Source organism: Rhinolophus sinicus, chromosome 8 (genome assembly GCF_057876585.1).
Source record: "Rhinolophus sinicus isolate RSI-liver-muscle chromosome 8, RSI-T2T, whole genome shotgun sequence".
NCBI classification, from domain to species: Eukaryota; Metazoa; Chordata; class Mammalia; order Chiroptera; family Rhinolophidae; genus Rhinolophus; species Rhinolophus sinicus.
Window position 1 is genome coordinate 9,978,740 of NC_142508.1, and position 27,592 is coordinate 10,006,331.

General features: G+C 39.0%; 1 protein-coding gene and 1 non-coding gene across 5 annotated transcripts in view; both read right to left on the reverse strand.

Annotated features, from left to right (window-relative positions):
- The window catches only part of LUC7L2 (LUC7 like 2, pre-mRNA splicing factor), a 67,728-nt gene extending 40,691 nt beyond the window's left edge, over positions 1 to 27,037 (reverse strand). The window contains exons 1-2 of one of the 4 annotated variants that reach the window (XM_088799898.1): positions 26,834 to 27,037; positions 23,518 to 23,638 (exon numbers count right to left, since the gene is read on the reverse strand). In XM_088799898.1, the coding sequence (XP_088656024.1) occupies positions 23,518 to 23,638; positions 26,834 to 26,971 (259 nt within the window). In that variant the 5' untranslated portion in view covers positions 26,972 to 27,037. Of the gene's footprint in view, positions 1 to 1,457; positions 1,529 to 4,312; positions 8,313 to 15,100; positions 15,629 to 23,517; positions 23,639 to 26,833 lie in introns of those variants that run through there. The other 3 variants (XM_019750264.3, XM_019750233.3, XM_074315309.2) reach the window with 3 other exon arrangements.
- Positions 27,038 to 27,519: 482 nt separating this feature from the next.
- Positions 27,520 to 27,592, reverse strand: TRNAR-CCU (transfer RNA arginine (anticodon CCU)). The gene has a single exon. It is a non-coding gene; the product is annotated as a tRNA-Arg (tRNA).

Sequence of the window (27,592 nt, forward strand, 5' to 3'; positions counted from 1 at the left end):
GTATCTTACAGAAAAACTATTTTAGACAACATGCAGTTGCAGTATGTGTACTGCACATGTAATTCAAATAGTCAAAGTGGGAAAGCAATGCATTCTGTTAAAAAGAGTAATTCAGAAAAGCATAGGATTTAGAGCAGGAATGGACCTTAATGATTATCGAGTCCAACTCCTTCACATTGCAGATGAGGAAACTGAGGCCTGGAGAGGTTAAGCGACTTGTAGCAGACCCACTAGGAGAGTTTCTACTGGTTTACAACGTTCCCTACTTGACACTAAGCATTGATTTATTTTGTAATTATTTACATTAATTGAAAAACATAAAAAGTAATCTTGCAAACATTGCATACACACTGCGAATCCCCACTGAACCCCAGACGCCATTTCTTCCACTATTTTGTTCCAGCTGAAGTGTCTCCCTTTTGCTGCTGGGAGGAGTTAGAGAGGGTAGAATAACGTGTTTAAGAGCGTACAAACCTGGAAGAAGGACTTACACACCAGTCAAACAAAGGCACATTGCCTAAATGAAAAGTTAACTGTAATGCCTCCAAAGGTCCCATACCTCCAAGTTTTATGTAGCCTGTGCTATATATGGCCAAACTGGGTACATTTAAATTCATTGTGTCTTCTTGTAACACAATACACCTAACCAAGAGAAGCATCCAACCTGCTAAACAAATATGCCTATCTACTCAAAACTTTAAAGAACCTAAGAAAAAGAAAGGTAACTAGCTCTAATAATAAAATACAAATGTTAGTTACACTTTTTTTTTGGCTTAGAATCTCTTTGGTTAAAAAAAGGAAAAACTCTTAAGGACGTTTCCTCTATGTACAGTGATAAGCCCTAAGAAATGTCGGTGTTTTGGTTTAGCCTTAAACTGATATCACTGATGAATGAAAACCTACTGGTGAATTACTGAAGCGAGAAGTGTTGGTACCAAAATAGACTGTAAATAAAACTGTACTTCACATGATGCCTGGAGCACTCCAAAAACTTTCATCTAGGAAGTGATTCAATTATTTGAATTAATTTGTTTTTCACATGTAAATTACAGAAAGATTAAAACTTTACCCCTTTAACATGGTCTCATTTTGAAGAGCTTAATTCAAAGTCAACTACATATTGTCATTTTTAGGTGGGGTAAGATTTTGTTCAAATTGTTTTAACTTGGTTAAAAAGACTTAAAGAACATTCTGATTTGCAACCAGGGTATATAAAAATTTTTAAGAAGTGATTTAGTGCTAAAATGATAGCTTCAGAGCAGTTCAACAATAGGTTTTCTACAGGCTAGTCTCTAAGTAAAGTAGGTTATTTTTGACACCACAATTTGGAATAATTCATTTAGTGTTCACGCCTGCTACTATAATAAAGGTTATTTTGATGATCCTTTTTTCCTTTTAAACACAACTGCTTTTGTTCCACATTCATTAACACATCTGAAAAGTTAGCAGTAACTCACGGCTCGGCGAATGCGGGGCCTTTCTGACACTCCCTTGCAGATTGAAGTAGGCAGGCATAGATACATTGAACCTTTACAAATAAAACAAGGGGCCAGATTGTTCAGTTTGTATGGAATAGACTCTGCCAGCAATTTCAATACAGCATCTAGAAGTACATGTTGACTGTAAAGATTCTTGTATATGAAAACAAAAGTGAACAAAATCAGGGTGTTTTATTTTTCAACTATTAATGAGTGCTAAGAGAAAAATACGACTGACCAGAGGTAAAAGTCCAAGGCGAGAGCTCTGGAATAGTGCTTCTTGGACCACCTGGGATTTTACGAAATGTTTTTTTTTAAAAAAATATATATTTCATTGAGACTTTGGTGAGGGCCTTAAAGCTCATGTTAGACTGGTAGGTATGATGACAGGCTCACACCAGAATGACAATGCTGTATTAGAGGCTTTCTGCTTCCTAACATATTAAAAAGAAGTTTTATTTTAAATCTGTACCCAAATTATACTAAAAAATTTAAATATAAATTTTTTAACTAGAAGAAAAAAACACCTTCTATATCTAGGAGTCTCTCTGCTACAAGTATCTAAGCTTTTCAGTAATGCAACATAGTACGTTTTCAGTGTTTTGTTGAACTACATACTAATGGCTCAAGATTATAAGCCAGGCCTTAGAATAAAATCAAGATTCACAGAAATTTTACCAAGCAAACATTTCCTGAAGTAGGGTGACTGTTTTTGTTTCAGAAATCGCATTAAATCTAATATTAAGATACATGTGCCCTGAAGACACAGCTGTCAGATAAAATATGAACAATTCCAAATACGAATTCAGCAAACATTATCCCTGATGAGCTTTAAAAAAGTTAGTTTCTATAAATGCCAGAAAGTATTTTAAAACGACTTCTCACTGCATATAAGTGGTGGCTCTCTACACATTTGCTAACTGCATTAAATAATATACATAGCTATCAAATATCAGTCTATATATTACAGAAACTTTTAAAACAGTGAAATAATAAGACTCAATTTGAGATACAGAAATACCCTGAGGGTCTAGTAACTGAGTATCTGTTTATTGATATTGTTAAAGTTTTACTTAAGAGATTTTTAACATTTAAAGTAATTTAAAGTAATTTGGTAACATTTAAAGTAATTTGGCTACATTACCATGTCCATGTAGTATTTAATAAATTTGGGCTTATGCTATGAAAGTAGAGTTTGGCTAAACCAACAAAGAATTTTAAAATAAAAATACTGGTAATTTTGGTTTCTTTTAAGATATCTGGCCCAAACCATGTTTTTCAAAAGAAACTAGGTAAAACAGTACCCATTTGTTAAAAAAAAAAAAAAAAGGAGGGGTGAGCACAACATAATGATTAATATAGAAAGCAAATATAAACCAAATCTTATAATACAAAGAATTATTTTATGAATTCAGTGTACTTGTCTTTGGATTTTCAGGGCATATAATCATATAAAAATAACTTAAGAAAAAAACAATTGCCCTGTTACACTAATATTGGATTCAAATGACAGAACCAAACCTATTAGTGAACACATCTTCTGTGCTAGGCAATGGGGTTACAAAGAGGCATAGAAGACACGCTCTATACCCTCAAGGAGCTCATGATTTTGCTACAGAAACAGGACATTCAAATGAAGTAACAAGTAATAATACCAGGTAGCATGATCCAAGTGCCAAATGGATGTTTCAAATAGTAGTACTTCAGGAATTCTAGGACTAGAATGACCACCAAGGACTGGAGAGGTTAGAAAAGGCTTCAAATAAGACACAGAAGTCAAAATTTGAAGGAAAGATTGCATTTAGACCAAAAGAAAGAATAATATTCCAAATTGGAATAACTGGAGTAACAATCTTTGACAAAGTTTACCGAGGCAGGAAGGTTTGGGGAATAGTAAGTAAATCATATTTGGTTTTGGCAAATGGCTTCATGTAGGGGAATAGCAAAGTTGGGGCCAGAATATTTTTGGGGTAAAAATCTGATTTCTTTAATAACTTTTTCATTTTTTGTTTCAATCGATTTTCAGTGCGTAAACAAAGTAAAAAAAAAAAGTTTAAAAATAACGGGGCAGAGATTAGACTAAGCTATTTAACAACAAAATGACAAAATGTCCTACGTGTAAAAAAAAGGAGGTCACTCTACCCTCTTAACCGCCACAATAATTTCATTAGACTGTGTACATTAACTACAATGCCAAGTCTTTAGAGTTAGAAACTTGATTTAGAACTTTGGCGGGCAAAGTGTTCATTTGAATGAAAGCATCAAAATTTCTATTAGTATTTCTTACCAAGCAACTAACTTCAGAGTAACAAACTCTCTTAACCTGTTTTTTGTTCAACCCCTTCATGAGTTTCATGGATTATAACCTATATCTGGGAACACCTGAGTCAAGATATACAATAAGAACTATAATGCATATTTTTCCTCTCCTGATCTTTCAGCAATGTCACAGAGCCTAAGGTGGTACTGAGGCAGTTTCACTCAGGGAATAGAACAGACTACTCTGAAAAGAAGACTCCTGTCCAAACTACACTCAAATACTACTATTTTCAAAATCCCCTTCAATCCTTTGGGAGGGAAAACAGCCCACTGTAAATCCCAACACTACCATTTTATGGTCCTGTCTTTCCTGAAACTGACATAGACTTACATTGTAGTAACACTTAAAACTTAGATGGTATCTGACATCATTTTATACGGTGCATGCTATTTTCCCAATATCCACCCCCCTCCCCTCCAGTGCCACCCACCCTCTCCCTCCCATACAAGCAATAATTCAAATCAACTTTCACAGGTTTAGGTGCTATTTTAAAAACATCAAAATTTTACTTTACCCATTCTCTCCGATGCTCCCTGTATTTTTTAAAGCTGTGAGTGGATGACCATGCTATGTGATCAACAACTGTGAAGGCTAAGCAAAAGTGAACTGAGTTTAGTATTGTAATTCCAAAAGAACCTTAAAGTTTGTAATATTTGACATATATAATGGTATGTAGAATCCTTATTTTACTGCATATTATCAGGCATCAATGGCAAGCAATTTATAAAAACAACTAATTAATATTTCTTTTGTACAGGATTAGTTTAGAGCTTAGCTTATGGAAAATAGAGAGGAGAAAACTCAACAGTACACAAATAGAAGCAACTCCTAGTTTATAAATGGGGCAGGAGAAGGAAAGCCCTCCCATATTCTCCAATGTGACAACCAAAGCTGTCCCCACAGGTACACTTGTTGGGGGCCACATGTCACTGCTGGCTTGGGGCAGGGTAGGCACATTCCCTCTAAAATAAAAAACATACGCCTTCAGTGAAAGGGAAATCAGAGCTACAAAAAGGTGTATACCTGAAAGCTTAAAACTTCTCATTTCCCGGTGCCCTTGAATCCTCAAATGCAGAGAAATGTTCCACCCTCTTATTACCATTTCTTACAATATAAGCTACTGAGTCCACATAATAAGGAGGGAACTATATAAAGACCCATGGCCAATTTCTAGTCCAGTACAGGGCAGAAGGAGACCTGCCTGTCCTTTACTAGTAAACCCTTATGTCTTCATGAAGAACCAAGGTAAAAGCAGGTGACTACAGCTGCATAGTGACTATTATACTAAAGAACCAATCTGATCACTTTTACACCCTCTTCCAAGTTCCTCACCAACTCTGCTAACTTCTCCCACCTACCTTTATTGTTCCTTTAGAATTCAGTCTAAAACTCACCTACAGGAACCCTTTAGTAATTAACCTTTTAAAAAACAACCTCATTACTCCATTTTCCCTTAAAAACACTCAGTTAATTCACTGCATATTTATACAGTTCAAAGTACAGGATTCATTTATAACAGAACTCACTACCATGTCTTAACATAATGATTATAGATACTTCGAAAGCATTTAATATAACTTGATACATGTCAAGCTTTTCAGGAATATATTACATAAGGAAAGGAAAGAAAGTGTACTCAGCCAAAAATGACAGTGGGATAAACCAGTTAATGGCATTCTCCCTTCCAAATGTAATATCATGTCATTTCTTTCTAACAGAACTTATAAAATCATACAACTGTAGCAGCTTTTCTTTCCCCCAGAAAATACAAAAATAAGGGCACTATACAGTTCAGAAAAGCTATCCCTCTTAATACTTTTATATAGTTGTATAAGTTTATAATTACAAATAGATACCAATTAACACCTCCATCACAATCCCCATGACAAGCCCAACATTTTAAAAATGCAATGCCGATTGCAGAAGAAATTTCCAGAACAAGTATATTTTTGCTGAATATGATCAAAGATGAATAATGCTAAAATAATTTTTAAAATCTACCAGCCTACTTGTCTATGAAAATCCATGTAACAAAATTATAAGGAACGAGACTGGGAAACAGCCTTGGTAATAAGAGAAAAGGCTTACAGGGTCTTTAAGAGCTAACAGAATGGCAATGGAAACGTGAGAACAGAGATACTAAAGTAGCTATATTCCAAGGGCTCTATTCCACCACTTGCCACAATCTATCTTCTCTCATATACAAGCAAAGCATCTTGGCCACTCTATGCCATCATATTTCTGGGGGAATATATGCTTTAGGAAATCTATTAATGTATTTCTCCTCTTAGATTTAAGAAATACATTAGAAAAGCTTGAATAGTTACCTAAAAATTAAGTTCTAAAAGGCGATTATATAGAATTTGTTTTATGGATATTTATGTTATAAAGGAAAGCCAGTCATTAAAAAGTTACAGCCTGCTAAATTTTGTATTTTGATACTTACTTGCAGAGCTGCAATTCTGATACAGTAACACTGGTACTCTGGATTACTTGGTGCTTTCTATCATCCAGAACTTTCAATACACAAAATTAGATGTAATGAAAGCTATCTCTGGCTATAAAGAAATAGCTGAAAAGAACCAAAGCAAAAGTGATTGACTGACTATTAAAAAGACAAGTTCTCATAGGGTGATGATAGCTACAAAGGCTAAGCAAAGCCTCCCCCAATCTAAAGCCAATGAAAAAATAAAAAGGAAAAAGAAATGAGAATATCAAAGGACAGAAGTGACAACACAACTCAATGAGGAAGTAAAACGAAAAACAGAGGTTACCATGAAGGAGACTGAGCCTTACAAACTACTGAAACACCGCAGAAATACTGTGTCACATTGAATACACACTAATTCACAAGGATTGCCTCTGGGAAAAGGACTGACACTGTCTAGGGCAGGGGTGTCCAAACTGCGGCCCGCGGGCCAACTGCGGCGCGCGATCCATTTTTTATTGGTCCGCAGAAAATTCCAAAAATGTATTTAGTTTACTTAAACAAACCAGGTGAGGCAATGCGTACTTCACCTCAAGTGAGTGGCCCGGCCATTTGTGTATTTTACCGCATATGGCCCTTGGTGAAAAACGTTGAAAAAAGTTTGGACACCCCTGGTCTAGGGGAACATAAGGGACTTCATTTGGAATACTTTTTTAATTGAGGAAAATACACAAAATAACATTTGCTTATTCTTATAGGTGTCTGATTGTATTTCTTAAACTTTTTCAAAATTAGACACCTATAATCAGTATCACAGAATTCACACTTAAAAGTAAACACAACTGTTCAAGAGTAAATTCTTCACTCCTCACTAGACTTTCAGTCCCTCTAGGAGTGGAGTCCTATATGTCAGTACTTTATTGCGGCACCAAAAGACAAGAGAAATAAATATATCCATACTCTCTAAGAAAAGGAAAGGAAGAAATAACTAAAGCAACTCAGCAACCTGGGGATATTCAGGAAAATTAAGATTCTATTCTATTACCAATTACTATATCCTAAAGCACATCAGCCAATAAATATACAGAAAACCATGTCTGGGCCAATAAATATACAGAAGACCATGTATTCCCGAGGCAAATTAAAGCATTAACACAGAAAGTTCTCCAAATACAAATACATGGTTTCTAGAATCTGAAGTGGATCAACTGTTTTCCTAGTAAGCATGCCCAGCTGTTCCTGGTCCTTAATGTAGAATCACAATCACTTCCCGCAGTCTCTTGTCCAGGGGTTATCTTTGATAAGCAGCTTTCCTCACGACCAGGTACCTTTTCACAGTCCTACAATGGAACAGGCTGGTAAGATCCACTGCTGACCACCACAGATTGAAGCACTAGTGGAGAGGTGAGAAATCAAGCTAAGAGGTAATGTTACTCTAGAAGTCTAGGTGGACATCTCTAGGGCCTCCGAGACCGCTCCACCTCACAGGTGTGCCTTTCTGGGCAGTCATTTCTACTTTGGGGCTTTGGTATATACAGTTCAAGCATCGTTCCTTTCACATGAATAACCAGAACAGTATTTTTCAAGTATGGGATTTACACAAAGGATGATTTAGATGTTATTTGATTTCACCAACATGACATTTTAAACACCACTCATTCACTTAACAGTGATTATTTATTATAAGTCAAGACAAAAGTTTCCATTTGGAGCTTAGTATGTAACACGTCTAACAAGCTCAAATTTTTAGCACAGGGTAAGTTCTCTTATTTGTTTTCATTATACTTATTTTTGGGGGGACATAAATTTTCATTTTAAAATTAACTTTTTAGAAAATGAGTTGACATAAAGGAAAAATATTAAATAAATAGAAAACAGTAAAAAATACTAAAGGTGATAAGTGTGGCTAACACTTGGGAAACATTTATCTAGAACAAGGCTTCGCAAACTTTTAAAAAATTTTTATCAAATTTATTGGGGGTAACTTTTAATGTGTATCAAAGTCATGTAGGATTCTTAAAATAGACTGCTAGGGATGGCCAGTTAGCTCAGTTGGTTAGAGCATAGTGCTCTTGGCACCAAGGCTGCCGGCATGGCCCCTGCATGAGCCACTGTGAGCGGCGCCCTCCTTAAGGAAAATAAATAAATATTAAAAAAAAAAAAAAAAAAAAAACCCCACCAGATTGCTGGCCCCATCCCCAGAATTTCTATAGGTCTGGGCTCTGGGATGGGCCCAATAATTTACATTTTTTATTTTTAAGGAGGGCGCAGCTCAGTGGCTCATGCGGGGATCCAACTGGAAACGTTGGTGTTATTAGCACCAGGCTCTAACCAACTGATCTAACCAGCCACCACCCACCACCCCACCTTTTTTTTTTTAAGAATTTACATTTCTAACAATTTCCCCGGTGATGTTTAGGTTGCTGGTCTGGGGATCACACTTTGAGAACCACTGATCTAGAACACTGGTCAACAAGCTTTTTCTTAAAGAGCGAGGCTGTAAATATTTTAAGCTTGCCAGTCATGTCTCTGTTGCAACTACTCAACTCTGCTGTTGTAAGGCAGAGCAGCCACAGACAATACGTACACAAATGGGCATGGCTGTATTCCAATAAAACTTTATTTACAAAAAGCAGGTGGGCCATATTGCCAGCCCTGATCTAAAACATACCCTCAAGTAACTGAAAAGTGTATACAGTAGTACCTCGGTTTTCGAACATCTCTGTTGAACATTTTGGTTTATGAATGCCGTAAACAGGAAGTACATGATTCAGTTTTCGAACACGCCTCGGAAGTCCAATATGTCACACAGCTTCCCCTGAGTGCAAGATCCTGAGGTCTAACTGTCAGTGTTTTCGAATGTTTCAGAGCTCGTGAATTATACTCGAAAACCGAGGTACCACTGTACTGTATAAACTAATAGTTTAACAGAATTCAGAAGCAGCTGAACAGCTAGGTTTATGGTAGATACTATCCAAAAAATATCCAATGTGTTTTATTGAAAGGCAAAGCTTTGGAAAGTTTAACTCTGAAAGAAAAAACTGAGGTCTGCAGAAAACTGAGGTCTCAAGATAAAAAGAAAACAATTTACCATACATTCAGGAGACAGGACAAAAGACTCAGAAAGGGCAGCTGATTAAATTCTTTTCATGTTGAATCACACAGGTCAAACATGATTGCAGATGGTTCACAACTAAATGAGAACGCATGGTTCAGTATCTAGTGAGTGGTTTTTTTTTTTTTTTTTAGAAAAGTTTCACAGACCCCTTTCTCTAGCCCATGTTAAACAGCAAAATATGTCATTTATTCAGGTGACTGAGCTACATGTTATTTTCCGATGGCTTTGACTTTTCAAAGTCATAAGTTACTCAGTTAAAACAAAAACATGAAGTTGTAGCCAATTTCAGAGTTTTTACAAACTACTTTTCTCCATAGTCTCAATAATTTAGTCTCACCTATTTTGGCCTTGCCTTCCAATTTCTACGCTAGCAGCTGCTAGTGCGTAAGAATTTAAACCAAAAAGGACAGAATGACTTTTCTGCAGGCACAGAATCCATAAGATTCCCGTCAGAAACTTACCCTCTCTCCCACTCCCTCCTCATTCTTTCTCTAGCAAAATGTTTCAAACTTTTTTTATCTTTAGTTTACAGTTTCTTAGTAGACTACGTTGGGTAGCAGAATCACTTGTTTCTTCAAGCACTATACTAACAGCCCTGGGCTTCTAGGATTCAGTCCATTTCAAGCCCCTTCCTGGAATTCCATTGTCAAGGAGCATCTGCCTATCTTTGCAACCCCACTGGTTGCCTGAACGCTTAGCAACTTCCAACTTTAACATGTGTATGAACCACCTGGCATTGAACATCATCGGACTCACTAAACCTGACTCTGAACCATGATACTTACTTGCTCTTGAGTGCCTGCTACCCATCTGGAACATGCAGCTCAGTACCATTTATGCTAATATGACATTTTACCCAAATCAAATCAAAGCATTTACTTGCTGCTTCTAGAGCTTATGCAGTGATAGACAAAATGATTCTTCTTTGGTTTCAATTTTTTAACCAAAGTAAAAGAATGTCTAAAAATCATAAAGCTTTCTTGAGGAGAGCTAAACAACTGTAGAGAATCCACGGACAATGCAGGGTTGTGTGAAGTGATACTATTATTGTTTTCTGGGCTTCTGTAGCTAGAAATATTCAGAATTCAAAATGCAAAATGAGTTATAGGTTTGTTTTTTACATGAATTCACTGCGGGTGTTAACAAAGCTTTCAATATTCTGATATGCCTAGACCTCTGATTAAACCAAATATTGACTAAAACTCTGTTTAGCCTTATGTTTAACTACTGTTCAACATGTTTGTTAAAATTTCTTATACTATTAAAGAATTTACAAGTTCTAAAGATACCCCATTATTATTAAAAATAACTTGTATATTAAAGGCTACGCCTCCTTCACTTAAAATGAACAATCCAACTGGAATAGAAGAATGGCTTACAAGTGACCAAGAAATAAATATGGTTCATTATGTTAATGAAAGAAAATTAAAAGAAAATGCTCTCAATGTTGATGACAAGTCAAAGAACACAGATTACAGTAAAGATGATTTTATGAAGAAAATCCACTGAAGACTACTACAGCCTTTGAATTAATAATTTATTTTGCAGAAGGCAGTAATGTCATACTGCTCTATAGGTTCGACAGTTATGTATCACTAACTTATATTAGGGACAAGTGAATGATTTTCTGAACTGTATTTTCCTAAGATGAGTATCCTTTTAATTTTACATCTCATAAACTGCAACTACTGTACCATCTAACTGATCAGCAAAAATATTAAATTCTGATTAATGTACTCTATTAACTGAGGCAGTACATTACTATGTTTAGGAAGATTACCATCAAAAATAGCTAAAATTATCTGAAAGCCTTAATTTGCCGTACACATTCCCTAACCACGTTGGACAACTAATGATGCTATAAAGTTCTATGCTATATTCTACTTTCTATTAGTCTACGGTTGTTTATAAGGGCAGATTGTCATTCTGATCCCATTTAAAGGTTATAGCAAATAAGAGTTATGGAATCCACAAAACTACCTTCTGTAACTTCCCTAGTTTCTAAACTTAGGATATAATCTAAATTCACCCCGTCAATTTTGTTTAGTTTCTATCCCTTGTACTCTGCCAGGCCTGTCTGGGGTCAGCATCAGAGACTTAACCAAAACCAAACTGTAGTTGTTGGAAAAGGGGCTTTAGCTAAAGGAAATCCTTGCGATTAACCCAACTCAGCACAAAAGTCTGTGAGGACACTGAGTTCCTCCAAATGTCACGTAGACAAATCTCAACCTGTACTTGAATTTTCCTGTCTTGCTACTTCCTGCTTTCAAATGGGAAAAACATTATCCCTCTCCCTTCTTTTAATGCTAACAACTAAAACAGAAAGGGATTTATAAAATTTAACATATCTTAAACTTCAGATAGATTAACTAATTTATATCTACTTATGGTTCCTCCCTTCTAGAAAACTTAAAGATATACTTATTTTTCCAACATATTTTAAGTATAACATAGGAAATTATTTGGTTTCCCATTTAACAAATTATAGCTTTAACTTGAGGCAAAAAAGGTTAAGTGACTTACCCAAGGTTACAATTAGAGGTACAGCTGGGCCTAGAAACCAGGTCTCCTGAGTCTCAGCCCAGTGCTCTTTTCCTTAGCCCATGATGCCTTATTAGAAAAATCCAAATACAGTCAGACCCCCAGTTACATGGGTATGAGTTACACTGATTCACATATACAAACTTTATATAGTGTGACCAATGTTTCAACTCACGCGGTACCCTGCTTCCATTTATGCAGTATGCCAGGCATCGGCACGATTTTCAGTGGCACACAGGCGGTTGCCACCACCAGGGCCCTAGGCAAAATTGCAAAGAAGGCAAAGTTTGTCTTTGGCCCTCCCACCTCCCTTAAGCATTCCTCTCCCACCTCCTGGTCATCCCCCTGCCCGGCCTCCCAGCGCCATCATGCTGCCCTCTGGTTCTCCAAAGCCCCCCACTTCCACCACTCACCCAGGACTATCCTTTCTGGAAGTGCCCAGTGATCCAAAATTACCTCTCCATGTTTCTGCCACTAAAATTCCTATTCCTGAGGATTTCAGTGGAGTTTAGATAATCTAAATAATTTAAGTAACCCCAAATAAGGTACATTTAACAGACTTAAATCTCCAAGGAGTTTAAAAAGAAACTAATTAAAAGTTCTGCTTTTGGGGAGTGGAAGACGGAATCGATCTTTTATTGGGAGCAGGGAGACATGAAAGGGAAGCAAGGTTTTCCCAGTGCCCTGGGCCTCCTGTGCCATTTCGGATTCCCTAACAGACAGGACACTAAGGGTTGAGGGCCTTATTGCCACCTTGAGTCCCACTATCCTAGAAGACAGTAGTTGCTTTATAGTTAGTCTCTAGGATTAAAAGTTAAAAAAAGAAAAAAAATGGACAGGGCTGCCTCAAATACCTCCTACCTACCTTTTCCACCTCTCTCCTACCTCTCAGGTCCCCAACTCCACCTCTTAGTGCCAAGAACACAAAACAGCATTCCCTGTAAGCTGTTCCTGGGTCCAATACAAAGCTTCCCATTATATGGTTTCAAATTACATGGTGTTACTGAGGAACGTATCCATGTTCCCCTATCCCTGGGTAACTTGAAGTTGACAGTATGCTAAAAAAGAACAATCCTAATTATTTAAAGGTCCTGAATCATAAAATGAAATATGTAAACTCATTAACTATCTGGTAAGAAGGAAAAGAATGTTCTATTATCTTGTACACATAAAAGAACTTGGTTATCTAAGAAAAACATTCAATTCTTTTCCTTGAAAGTAGTATGTTTCTTACTTCTGGCCCAACAACAACGGTGAAAATCCAGTCATTTCAGCTAAATGATATTGTGGACTCATAAACATGAATTCATTGGTAAATCCTCTTAGTGTAGAGGCAAAAAAAAACCCCATGATATAAATTTATTTGTATACAAAACAGAATGGATTTTAAGAAATTCATGTTTCTGCTGACTACACACAGAAATGAATACATTTATGTATATATATTATACATATATATACGTATTGCAGAGCTCAATCATATTTGATTGAGCTCTGCAATACTAGATTAGCTAGAGGCCTAGTTCAGAAATTTATCAGGTGATAGTAGTGTACTTTGATCCAACTACCTCCCAGCAAAATTAGGAAATTCAATCCATTCAGAAGATACCATAAATGGTATCCATTTAGGATTAAAAGGATCATGTAAAGCAAATCTTTAATGATTTCTATAATTTTATTACGAAGATTAGTTATTCTGTCAACTAAAATCCTGGATTAAGCCTCTTCCCAATACTGTTTTCATCATGTAAAAGGAGCAATGTTAAGACATGCTGCAGATGTAAAATGACCACTCTTACCTAAAAGTAAAAAATGGTAAGTTTCTCCAGTGGCATTTTTAATTAATTGTTAACTTTCAAGTGTTTACTGCACAAATAAAATTCATTTCCTTCCCAACCTTCCCCTTCTCGCTACACAACCACAAGGAGGTTTGCCATCTACACCTCTGTCTTATGTGTCCTACAAAGAAAAGTTCCCAATATGGGTTTTTATTAAAACTGAACTGTGAACACTGAAAAGCCATTCTAAATATGCATTGCCAAAAATACCTGAATTCAATGAATTTTTAAAAATCTACTCACATATTTTGCTGCAAAGCACTCAAGAAAATTAAAAGAGAGCGACTTAAAAATTTAAGAATGTGCCTTTTCTCTTATGTCAAACAATTTAAATTACTTGTTAAGAAAAAAGCATTTCATTAACGGCTAAGAAACTATTTGCCTGAACAAGCAACATATAAAAATAAACAAGTGTTTTATTTTGTTTTTAATAAAGTATTGAACTAGACCTTTCCTCCACATCAGTATGGATTTGAGCTGAATTGGAAAGAGTACACTACTAATTATCATCAACAAAAAAGCAACAGCATTTCACCTTTTTATTTAGAAATTCTCTTTATGATAAAAGGTATCCAGCAATTAGTGGTTTTCTATACAAATTCTAACCTAAGTACCTAAAAGAATCGTTGTTTCCCTCAATCCTACTTCACTGGGCATATTTTCAAAATGGTTCTATTTGGGGCACATGCAAGATTTGTCAATATTTACTGAACAAAGCCTCTATTAAATTGTCTAACAAAATGGAGGTCTCTCGGAAAAAACAGGCCATAACATTTTTCTTTTCACAAAATGGGGCCAAACACACCCACTTCAAGAAACCATGGTTTGGGTCAGATTTTTCCATAAGAATGGTTGTTTCTATGGGGATCGCGAGTGCATTTCTGGGACTGGGTTCATAGTAAAGGTTTCCTCCGGACCCAGATGAGGGGGCGGGGGAAGTTCTCTCTAAAGACTCTGAAGGGCGGCGGCGAGGGAAGATCCCAAAACTCAGGGTTAGGGATTAGTGCAGGGGGCGGAGGCTCTAGCGGTCCGCAGGTACTACCTATTCCGCCACAAAACTGGCCGTCGGACTACGAGAGAGAGACGTGGGCTCTTCCCGTCCCAGCCAAGTCAACACTGAATGCTCAAACTCTCCTTTCTGTCTCCAGGCCCCGCCTGACCCCATTGGCAGCAGTTCCCGCCAATCCGCTTGGTCACCGCCCCCCCAGGCCGCTTGCCCAGCCCTGATTGGATGGGATGGGAGCCGGGACCTCGTGTTACCAATCTGGGAGCCCCTTACTCAGCCACACACACACAAGCCCAGGTGCGCCCGCGGAGCCCCTTCTCCTCGCCTTCCCCATCCCCTCCCCCACCCCCAGAGCACTGGCAGAGACTTACCGTCCCGGGAGGTGCCCATCAACTGGTCCAGCATTGCGCGCATCTGGGCCTGCGCCGACATGGCGGCGTAGCGGGCAGGCGGACAGGTGGGGGTGGGGCGCAGACCGGGCCCTTTCGGGCGGGGGGGACAAGGGGAAGGGCTGGGGGAAGGTGAGACGCTGTCTCGCTCGGTTGCCGCTGCCGCCTCGAGGCGTGCGGAAAAGGAGCCGGAGGGGTTGCAGGAGAGTCCGGGCTGCGCTCCTGACGACGACGCGTACGTGGAAGGCAGCAGCCCCCGAAAACGACCCTCGTTCCCTCACTGTCCGTCCGGTTCCTGGGGCAGAGGCGATACGGGCTAAGCAAGCTCTCGCCTCCAACACCGCCACCCGCCAGAAGCCGTCAGCCCCCCCCTCTAAGCTCTGACGCCGCTCGCCACCGCCGTCGCCGCGACGTGACCGCGCACGCTTCTCACGCTGAGTCGTTTCCCGCGGGGGCTCCACCAACTGGCGTCCAACTGTATTTGCTCCGCCCGACCCGCCCGGAGGGTTCCACCCTAACGGCTCTCGGGCGCGTGCACGCGAGGTCGTCCCATCCCTTCCCCCCTCCCCGATCTCGCGAGACTCTGGTGCCTTAACCGACCCTCGAGTCGGATGTGCCTGAGGCTCTAAACCTCAAGTTCCCGGCTGTAGGTTGGATAGGGCCGCGCGGCACAACGTGATAACGAACCAGGCCCAAATTAGCAAATGTGCCTGAGGGTTAGGCCGAGTCGTAAGTAGAGACCTAGTCCCTCGTTCCGACTGACGTTAGCAGTCTTAGTAGCTAATATGGGCGTATTCCTGACGAATACTCATGATTAACTCGTTTTCAGGGACCCACCCAGAATCGTGTAGACTCAAAACCTTTTTCTCACTGCTGCCCTACTCTCTGCAAAAGGAGACCTGGCATCTGGGTCATTTTCCTTCATCTACATAGAGGCTTTAAGCCCCCAGAACTGGGATAAGTCAAATTCAGGAAATAACACCCGGAATTAATACACTAGGAAACGCGATCTAACCTTTCGGATTAATCATCATTACTTATAATAATGGCAGGAAGCTGTTTGTCATAAGTTAGGAACTATAAAGATTAAGCAGTATTCTGAGAAAGGAAAGGAGGTGATCTTGTGGACAATTTCTTTTTTTCCTGTTTGAGAAATTTGAAGGATAAGGCCTTTTCAGTTAGTTAGCAGCAGCAACGGAAAGAAAGCCCGTTCATAGGTTCATAGTTTACCGTCACCCTGGATTCAAAACCTTGGTCGTCTGATAACTAACCGGGTCCTTCAGCAATTGAATTCTTAATCTCATGTTTAATAGAAATAAAGAGATACCTTACAGCATTGTTGTGAGGACTAAATGAGCTAACAGAAAATGCCTAGCCCATAGCTTTGCCCTGGTGTTTTACCTTTTTTCTTTATTAATTCCTTGAGATGATCATAGGCAGTTCCTAGATACTTTGAAATAGTGGCAAATTTTTTTTCCATTAAAATTTTATATGCATTGCCTTGGAACTTATAATTTATTAGCAAGATCAATAGAAAATTAACACGAAATAGCAATTAATTGTCCCTGGATCCTTTAGAATGCATATTGAGGCAACAAAAATTTTAGAATCACATTTTCTTTAGTAACTGACATAATAGTTTCTCTCCAGTTATTCAGATAACTTGAAAATCAAACATCTCCAGATACTAGGAATGCCATCTTCTGAAAAGTATACAATAAAAGAAAAATGTTCAAATTAATATGTCCTAGAGGGATGCACTATTATATATATAATATCCTTAGGAGGAGGATATACACTAAACTGTTGAATAATTATGTGTTAGTGAAGAGATTTTAGTTTTCATCTTTCTGGTTGCTCACAGAGCTTTTAAACAGCATCTGGTGGTGGTGGTGGGTTTTTTTAATAGTCTGATATTCACTGTCTTTTAACTGAAGCATTTAATCGTTTCTATTCATGTAATTAGTCATGTTTGGATTTAAAGTTCTTATTTTTGTCTATTTGTCTCATCTGTTTTAATTTTTCCCCTTTCTCCCTGCCTTTTAATCATTCTTTTTTTTTTTTTTTTACCCTTTCTAGTAGTTTGGAAGTTTTATTGTTTTTATTCTTTTAGTGGCTACCCTAGCCGTCATAACACACATTTTTAACATGTCAAAGTCTAATTTCATCAATACCTTTACACTTGCCCCCATTTAATCAATACCTTTACATTTCTCCCTGGAAAAAAAAATAACACGAGCAACCTAAAAAACTCCATTTACCTTCTTCCCAAATCTTGTTATGTGTTTTAGTTGTTTTTTAAGCCAAGTTTCATATAATTGATGTCCATTTACCTCTTTCTTTGCTCTTCATTCCTTCTGGAATCTCTTGCCTTTCCATTTGGGATCATTTTCTTTTGTCTGAAGTTTATAGGACAGGAGTCAACAACCTACAGTCCACACATCCAGCCTACTGCCTATTTTTGTGAATAGTTTCACTGAAATACTGCCAGGTTCATACATTTGCTATTGTCTATGCTTTCTTTTGCACTACAACAACAGAGTTGAATGGTTGTGACAGATAACATACTGTAGGACCTGCAAGAGTAAAATATTTACAATAAGGCTCTTCACAGAAGTTTGCCTACCCTGCTACGGTTTGCTTTTGTTTCCCTGTTAGTGAGGAACTCTCCCACTTTTGTTGATCGGAAAAGATCTTCATTTTGCCTTTCTTAGTTCTAGATGAATATTTTTACTGGGTATATAATTCTCAGTTGGAAGTTATTTTCCTTCAACACATAGATTCTACTTTTCCTGCTGCTTTTTACCTTCCATTTTTCCTAAGAAGTCAGTTCTCTGTCACTCTTTTCACAACAGTTGGCTGCTTTAAATTTGTTCTTTTTGCCTTTGGTTTTCTGCAATTTACTATGATATATCTGAGTATGGATTTATTTATTGTGGTTGGGATTCATTGGGCTTTTAGAATCTGTGAACTGACGTCTTCTAACAATTCAGGAAAGTTTTAGCTGTTCTCAGAGATTTCTCACTCATCAAATCTGGACTTCCAAATAAATGTATATTAGAGTTTTCACTGTATCCTCTATCTCTCTTTACTCTTTGCATTTTCCACCTTGTCTTGCCAAACTTTCTTTTGTTCTGACAAATTTTATAGTTCATTTATCTCCCTTCAGCTGTGTTAGTCTGTTAAATTCATAAATTTAATTTTTTCAGTTCTAGAATTTTTATTGTGTTCTTTTTCAAATCTATGTCATTTTTCATATTTTCTAGTTCCTTGAGTAAATTCCCAAGTTCGGCTGTTCTTTGACTCGTTTGGCTGTTCTTTGACCCAAACTTGGAACTCCAAGTTGCTAATTATAATATCTGAAGTGTTTTGTGGTTCTTTCTGTTGTCTGTTGTTTCTGCCAGTTTTTACTTATGGGGTGTTGTTTTCTTATGTATCTAGTTATCTCTGTGTGATGAATATGTGTGTGAAAAAAATATGTATAGGAATTATACATTTATATTTATGTAATTTATACATGCTAGCTAGCCACTAGATAATTAAGAATAGGTACAAGTAACATACACTTTTCTAGCAGTCCAGAGCAGACAACTTCATTTTATAGTAATTTATAAACTAAATATGATAAATAATTACAGGCTATATAGTAAAATTTAATATTGCAGTTCTTCCGGGGATCAGTACATGCCTACTGTCAAATTTTATGAACATGGTTCCTGTTAATTTAAATGTAGATTTAAAAATTGAAATTTTGGGGGCCAGCCCGGTGGCTCGGGCGGTTAGAGCTCCATGCTCCTAACTCCGAAGGCTGCCGGTTTGATTCCCACATGGGCCAGTGGGCTCTCAACCACAAGGTTGCTAGTTCAATTCCTCGACTCCTGCAGGGGATGGTGGGCAGCGCCCCCTGCAACTAAGATTGAGCTGCTGCTGAGCTCTAGGATGGCTCAGTTGGTTGGGGCTCGTCCTGTCAACCACAAGATTACTGGTTTGACTCCCGCAAGGGATGGTGGGCTGCGCCCCGTGCAACTAGCAAGGGCAACTGGACCTGGAGCTGAGCTGCGCCCTCCACAACTAAGACTGAAAGGACAACAACTTGACATGGGAAAAAGAAAAAAAAAAAAAAGTCCTGGAAGTACACACTGTTCCCCAATAAAGTCCTGTTCCCCTTCCCCAATTAAAAAAACAAAATTGAAATTCTGTGTAAATGACGTATCTTTTAGTTGGGTGAATTAAAAACTTACCTTACAAACAATGTGCCTTGGATTAGCTTGCCTTTAGTTCAAAACTGCAGATGTCTTTTCCCTTCACATAATCCTAGTATGTGAACCCTTTATTCTTATCATGTTCGTATTTGTACCCCTAACACACACAAACGGGACAAGCAAAGTACCAATAATGCAATACCTTATAGCCAGAAATAGTTCTAGTCAAACTGCATAAATATCTGAATTACATGGAAAGGAGAAATAGCAAAATCCAAATATGAACTGAGAGCTAGTTGATTGGCCTATTAAAGACAGAGGCATTAAAAGCAATAACCATATACAAACCATGTTGCTTGAAAAAGGACCCTTTCACTTTTTTAAGAGTAGAAAGATAAGGATATCTAAGCCAGTGTGGCGCACATAGTAGACATTTAAAAATGCTTGTTGAAGAGAAAGTGAAATTTAACCTGAGATCTGCAGAATTAATTAGGAATTAGCTTGGGAAGGGGGGTATGATTAGGAGAAAGAGCTTTCCATGCATAAGAAACAGCAAAATACTGGAAGACGATGGCTCCTAGAACTGAATTTCAGTCTGCTAGACTGTCAAATATAAGCAGAGTAGAGTTGAGGCTGAAGAGATATGGCAAAGGCCAAATCCTGGAGGTCCTTGTTGAACTTTGAAGTGTAAGCCAGAGTGACAGGATCAGATCTGTGCATAATGGAAAACGGATTGAAGAGAGCAATTTGGAGTTAGAGAGACCAATTAGGGAGGGCAATGGTTCAGGGAAGAGATGCAAAAAAAGAGGCTGGACTAGGGTAGTAGCCACAGATTCAAGAGGTTCTTAGGAGGTAGAATCTAATTAGCGCTTAACTGAGAATGTGAGGGAAAGGCAACAGGCTAGAACTACTCAGATTTCTGACTTGAGTGACTGAAAGTGTCAATGAACTGACAACACCAGAGCAATTTAGAGGGAAAGATAATGAGGCTCTATTTTGGATGCACTGCATTTGAGATTACTTTGAGACATCTAAGGGGCATTGTCTGCTAGGCAGCTGGCCATACAGGTCAATAGCTTGGCAGGGGGGCCTGGACTGGAGTTAGCCTCTTGATAATTGAAGACTTGGAATAGATGTAATCACCCAGGGAAAGAATGTAGATTGTGAGGTAAGGACCTAGGTCTGAACCCAAGGAACACCATCATATAAGGGATACACAGAAGAGGAAACTGAAGACAAATGGCCAGAGTTAAGAGAAGAAAACAGAGGAATATGGTATCACGAAAGCCAAAGGAAAAGGAAGGGTCACTAGAGTCAAATGTGCTGTAGAGATGAAGCAAGATAAGGAACGATCCACTGGGTTTAGTGGTCTAAAGTTCATTTGTAACCTTGGAAGGTGTTCTGGCAGAACAGAGGGGCAGAAACCAGACTTTAATGGACTGAGGATAAATGGGCAACAAAAAATGCAGAAAGTGGAGATGTGCAACAACTCGGATTATTAACCCCAAAATCAGTATGCCGAGCAAAAGAAGCCAACTCAAAAGAGTACATGACTGCATTTGGATGAAATAACTTGAACAGGACAAACTAATCTATGGTGACACCAAACAGGTCAGTGGTTGTCTGGCACAGGTATGGATGGGGAAGGGAGACTGACTGCAAAGGGGCACAAGAGAACTTTTGGGGGCAGTGACAATGTTCTGTAGCTTAACTGGGGTGGTTATTACACAAGTGCATTCCTTCATCATTATTCATTGACCTGTAAACTTAAAAGGGGGTATATTTAGTATATGTAAATTGCACCTCACTACAACTTATTTCATAAGTTTAAAAAATGTAGAAAATGGAAATAATTTGTTCATTGAATATATTCATCCTATTAGTTTGTGAAGAGGAACAACAGAAGATAGCAGCTAAAAAGGCATTTTACAAGCAGAGTACATTGTTTTTAGAAAGAGCCTTGATTTATGCGAAATATACGCTACGTGCTAATAGAATTCAGGGAGAGGAAGCAATTGAAGGTAAAGGAAAGCACGTAAGAGACAGTAAAGTGAACGAATGTGACAAAGCAGTTACCACATCAAAAATGAAGAATAGTGAATTAACACAATGTCACAACCTCCAACCCCCTAGTTCTGGCATCTTCCCAGTATAGAAAGATTACCATTAATACAGTTCATGTTCCAGAAGCAATTCCTTCTTTTTCTAACATTGAGTTCAGCTAATGCTTGATGATAAGAACATTAGTAAGAAGTATAGGTTGATTACATCTAGACAGAAATGGCCTGAGTGAATTATTTAAACCATAAGAAATAGTTTACGTATACTTCAGAAGACTGGTGGTAATAGAGCTTAGAAAGACGGGTTCATGATAAAAGAAGAGTGTAGTAAAAAAATGAAAAGATTTTCTTTTTGTCAGGCACTCACGTACTATGCAAATGTTTTATTTTAAAAAACTTCTTGGCATTTCCATTTTACAAAAGAGGGAACAAGCTCAAGTCAACTAACCTGCCCAAGATTACACAGCTGGTAAATTATGAAAGTGGGATTAAAATCTAGCTCTAGGTGAGTTCAAACCCATAATAAACATTTCTTACCTTGTTAAGCAATTCTGTGTCAAATACTTTTCTTTAAAAATGTTATTTATTGTATGCATAGTATTGTAACAACAAAAGAAAGAAAACCATCAACTTATACTAATCTTTTGCTTCCTTTTTTTGTAGCAAAACATCTTCAGATAATATACCCATGTCCATGAAATAAACCAGGGGGGAAAAAGTATGTTAAACATTACTAGTTTTTGATCTGTTCAATTGAATAAATTCTTATTTGACCTCAATACTATTAATGTTAATATCTTAGGAGAAATGGTATTTTGAAAAGCTTTATGAATAGTTCTGTTCAGACTGTTCTCTTCCTAGTGAGTAGAAGCTAACGGACCCGTGCATTCAAAACACTGGTTGAATAATGCTGTGTGTAAGTCACTGTGGAAGGTGCTTTGGATAAATGAGGCATGATCCTTACCCTTACAGTCTAGGGATAAAGAGGTTACATGTTCACAATTATAGCAGAAGAAACTGACATACCACCAAGGCGGCACAGATAAAAGAACTGTTGGTATTTCACAGAAAGAATAATTTTTATTTGAGGAATTCAAGACGTTAAAAGCAAAGGGGCCATTTAATAGACTAGTTTAATAGTTTAGCCAAAAGATTTTCAGTGCTTGAAGTATGAGAGAGGCAGTGAAGATTGAGGGGGCAGAAGGATGTTAGAGCCACTGCAGAAGGAGAAATTGCTCACTGATCAGATGTGGAGAGTGAAGAGAAATACAGAATGAAGCCCAGGTTTTTGACTTGGTCAGCCAAGTGCATGGCGGAGCCTTTCACCCTGACAGAGGATTCAAGAGGAAGCACAATTTGACATGAAGATTAGAAGGCAGGAGATAGAAGTCAGTGTGCTCATTCCTTCTCCCTCTCCCTGGTCTTCCTCCCAGAGGCCAGTAGTTGAGTGGTGGCCATGTTCTACCTAAGGGTCACCTTGGTCTGGCCCAGGGAGATGATAATAGCACCCCACTGTTGCTAGGCTCTCTTGTTGACCTTAATTCAGGCCGTCTTTATATATCTCTCCATTAACTCTCCTTAGTAACCCTATTTGAGTGTGCCATTTGTTTCCTACTAGGAATTATAACACATATTTGCGTATTTTTTAAATAATGTATATATGTGTAATTGTATGTTTGTATATGCACAGGAAATATCTGGAAAATGCACACAAAACTCCTAGTAATAGTTTCCACCTGGCAATGGGAATGGGTGAAGGAGGGACAAGGGAAAAGGAAAGAGGGCTTTTATTTTATGTCTATACCATTTGAGTTCCTTAACCATAGGCTTGTGTTACTTTTAAAATAAAAAAAGAACAGTTTTAAATCAGCCTAGTGTTAAGAAGTTCAGTCAATTCACTGAGAATAAAGATAAAACCTCCCCAAGAAACACTTGGGCAACAAATTACAGAGAAAAAAACCTAAACTTAAAAAAAAAATTTTAATGATAAATACATATTGATAGAAATAATTAAATTCTTCTCTGAAGGCAGCATCCATGGAATCGCCCCATTTTCATGGCTCCCAGCCCTTCCCTCCGGGCTGCTGGGGCAACGTGAGACCCACCAAGCCAGCTGACTCTTCCACCGAGCGCTCACCCTTGCCGTGAAATTCCTGATGAAGGGCCACATGTTGGCGGACACTGCGGAGGAGGCAGAGGTAGGTGGCGGCTTGGAAATGAAGCTCATGTTGGGCTCTGCACAACTTCTCACTGGTGACCTAGAGAAGTAGCAAGGTCAGATACTGTGGTAAGAGCCCAGGTACAGGGCCACAGAGAAAGATTTAACAAACAAGCTTTCCCTAGAATGAAAGTCAATTCCACAGAGGAAATACATGTGTGTATGTGTGTATACACACACACACACACACACACACACACACACACACACACACACACACAGGAACTCTGTATTTGTTGAGTTCATCGAAGAGGAATTTTACAAACTGTTTCACTGAGGTTTGTCATCGAGTGACCTCACATTTTAATACTGGAAAAAAATTCATCTGGTTTCAACTGTCTCATTATACAAAATAGGAAACTAAAGCCCAGAGAGGCTTGGTGATTGGTTAATGGTTAATGGCAGAGGTGCGGAACTATTATCAGGTCACTGATCACTAATGTCATCTAGGAAATATAATGTAGAACTTTCTCCCCTTCATACAAAACGAAGGGCTGCTTCTTATGTTACTGTGGACTTTGGTTAATGTGGCATATGACTTTCATTTCAGTGAAAATTTAAAACTTATTTTGTCTGAAAAATAGCTTTGTCCTCAACAGTAACAAAATAAAGGTTTACAGTAATATGCAAATATTCGTATTACTTAATTATATTCACTCTTGCAAGTCACTTATCCATCTGAAAAATCTGGATTCTGATGACCTTAAGAAGCTGGAAACTTCATAGCTTCTGAAGTCCTCAGTGACTCCAATGTCTTATTTTTTCTTCATCACAATTTCCAGATGAAGGAAGTCAATCCACTGCCCTTTACTTGACTAGTTTTATGTTCTGTGGTGGTGAGAAGGGGGCAGGAAGGGTGAGATAAAGATGGGCACATAGCCTCAAATGACTGAAGGAGCCCTGTCCAAATGTGGATTAACCTCTGGCGCCACTGCCTACAGAATCCTCTTTCTTCATCCTTTCTTTATTTAAACATCTAGGGTTGGAATCTGAAAAACAATGTGTTGTTTATGATCTGCAGATCATAAGGGGGGAAGGGGTGGTACATGAGGGTAAAGGGGATCAAACATACTGTGATGGAACGAGAACTGAGTCTGGGTGGTGATATATAGATGATGTATTACAGAATTGTACACCTGAAATCTACGTAACTTGACTAACAACTGTCACCCCAATAAACGTTAATTTAAAAAAAAAAGATCTGCAGATCACATATGTGAAAATGCCACGCATTAGCTGCTCAAAAATAGAATTCATCTGCTTTCATCAATTAACTTTTCATAATTAAAAATTTATGAGATTAATACCAATGTCAAACATCAACAAAGGGTAATAATATCCATTGTTATTATATATACCTAAATTTGTAGGATATGAAATAGGAATTCTATGTTAGTGTAGGACCAGGAATAGTGATCTTAATTCAACTAGGCCTGAATCATGAGTCGGGAGAGAAGGGTCAAGAGTATAACACAGTAAATAAAACACAAGAAACCAAAAGAGATCAAATGAAATAGAAAACTCTATTGTCCCTCAGGCAAAAGGAGAAGTTCCTCCCTAACTGAACCCCTTCAGTTTAGGGAAAGGATAGAGAAGATGGGCATAGGTGATATTGAGTTAGCTTTGAACCAGCAGGAAACAGAAACCATTCCCCGTATCCTTATATGCATTCTGGAATTTTTAGTATGAATTTCAGATTTATTTCTGAGGAATTTTACAGCCATTACCAAGCCTCTCTTAAGGACAATAATGTGGCCTCCATAAGGGACAACTATAAACACATTACATTCTTAAAAATCTTAGAATAACCTCCCATACATTTACAACAAAATTTAAATTCCTGCCTGCCACCTACCTCATCTTCCTTCACTTCACCCACCACATCTCATGCTTTAACCATTCTCAGCTGTTAGTTCTTCTCACCTCTGGGCTTCCGGTTATGTGGCTTCTTTACTTGGACCTCATCTTCCCCAGTCCCCATTTGCTTGCTAACTCAAATTCATCCTTCAAATCCTTGCTTAATGCAATTTCCTCCTGAAAGCCTACCCCTTCTTTCTATTAGGACCCCTGCTGCCTACTCCCTGAGACTTATTTATTCTAAGTGCTTGGTCACATAGATCTTCAGGTGGACTGTCAGCTTCTTAGAAGACAGGAAGGACCCTGTCGTTTTTTAGCCAAGTTCCTAGAAGTTCCTAATATTGTGGCCTTTTAACAATTGGCTGAATTTCCGTTCTAACATCTTGCATTCTCATTGCCATGGCTCAAAAATTCAACATTTAGGCTGATGGTTCTCCCACTTCCCACACTCCTCAAAGGACAGTAAGTTTCCTTCCCTAAAGCCCAAGCTGTCTCTCCAATTTATTATTTCTGAGAGAGGTTGCAACTTCTGTCCAAGCCAGATCCATAACTCCAAAGACAGTAATTAATGGAGGACTCGTATTTGGGAACCTAGATTCTAGTTGTTCTACACGTCCTTGCACAGATCACAGTCCCTGAGCCTCAGCTGTCCAATTTGAAAAATGAAACTATCTTCCCTTCTCTCTTGCCTAAGGGCGACATGGAGTGTGGATTTCACAATGAAATTTCTCAAGGATGGCTTCCCATGTATTTATATTCATCTGCTACAGAAGAAAATGCATCTGGTCATATATCACGTTAATGACGTCACTTACAGTACAACCTCATTACAAGTTTCTAGTCCCGCTCTACAAAGCACCATTTTGTAAAGTGGTGCAGGGGTTACAACATACGTAAAACGCAGTTCCTGCTCTTCAGGAATCTCCCAATATTCCACACGTTATTACAGTTTTATTTTCTATTTCAAAAACTGCTTCTCAGAATAGCTTTACTAGGAGAAGGACGGGGAGTGTGTTGGGTAGATGCGGTGGCTAGTGACTCTCCACCGTGTACATCTTTTTTCTTCTCCCTATTTCCTCCATTTCAGTTTCCAGACGTTCCCCTCAACACAAGCAAAAAGACAGCCAATGAAATCCTTGGAGACGGTTCCACCCCCGGGCGACATTGCTCTCCCGCCGATCCTGGGTTAGTCACGGGCTTAGCCCACGCACGAGAGCCTAGGGTTTGCGTTCATTTGGTCGCAACCGGGACTGGGTGGGAGCGTCAGCCTCAGAAATGCAGGCGAGAAGGCCCGGCGCTCCCTGCCCCCTCCAGGACCCTACTCTTCCTCCCAACCCGGGGAAGGGACGCTGGGGCACCCGGACACGGGCTTCCGTACCCGATGTGCACGGAAAGCCTTCATGAGATACCGATAGGCTGCGGTGTCGCGATAGGGTCGGCCCGTGGCTGCGTTCAGGTAGCGCAGCTCCCGCAGGAGGCCTCGCAAAGTGCGCGCCGGAGACCCTAGGGCCGCCATGTTCCCGTCCTTCCGGCCCGGTGCCCGGTGGCGCTCTAAGCCCCTCGCGCTCCCTCCCCCCGCAGCCCAGCCGCTTGATGGTTCGGTCTGAGTCGGACTGCCGGCTCCCCCTAACGGTGCGACGCAGTGGAACGTCTCACTTCCCTTCTCTGCGGAGGCTGAGGAATCCAACGCCGAGCGGCGCCCTAAGACATTAAGGGAAAAGCAAACAAGTCGGGCGAGAGAGAAGGAAGTCCTTTCAGGAGTGCGTCATTTAAGACGCCATTGACTGAGTCTCGATGGAATGACCTGGTGGGGTGTGGGTGTCGACTTAGAACACGCTGAGAGGATCCTTTTTTATGTCTACAGGGGCTAATAAAATGCAATGTATTGACTTCTCGGAATCAGAGAAAGGAAATGGAGTATGCTGATTCTCGTAAACTGTAGCCCAACACCTAAGGAAAAAACCACACATCGACTTCTCATCTTTAAAAAGTAAAACTACGTTTAAGTGTTTTGCTACGATGGTTTAAAAAAGGAAAAACGCATTTTAAAGGCAAAAGCTCAACCACCCCAGATGGGACTCGAACCCACAATCCCTGGCTTAGGAGGCCAATGCCTTATCCATTAGGCCACTGGGGC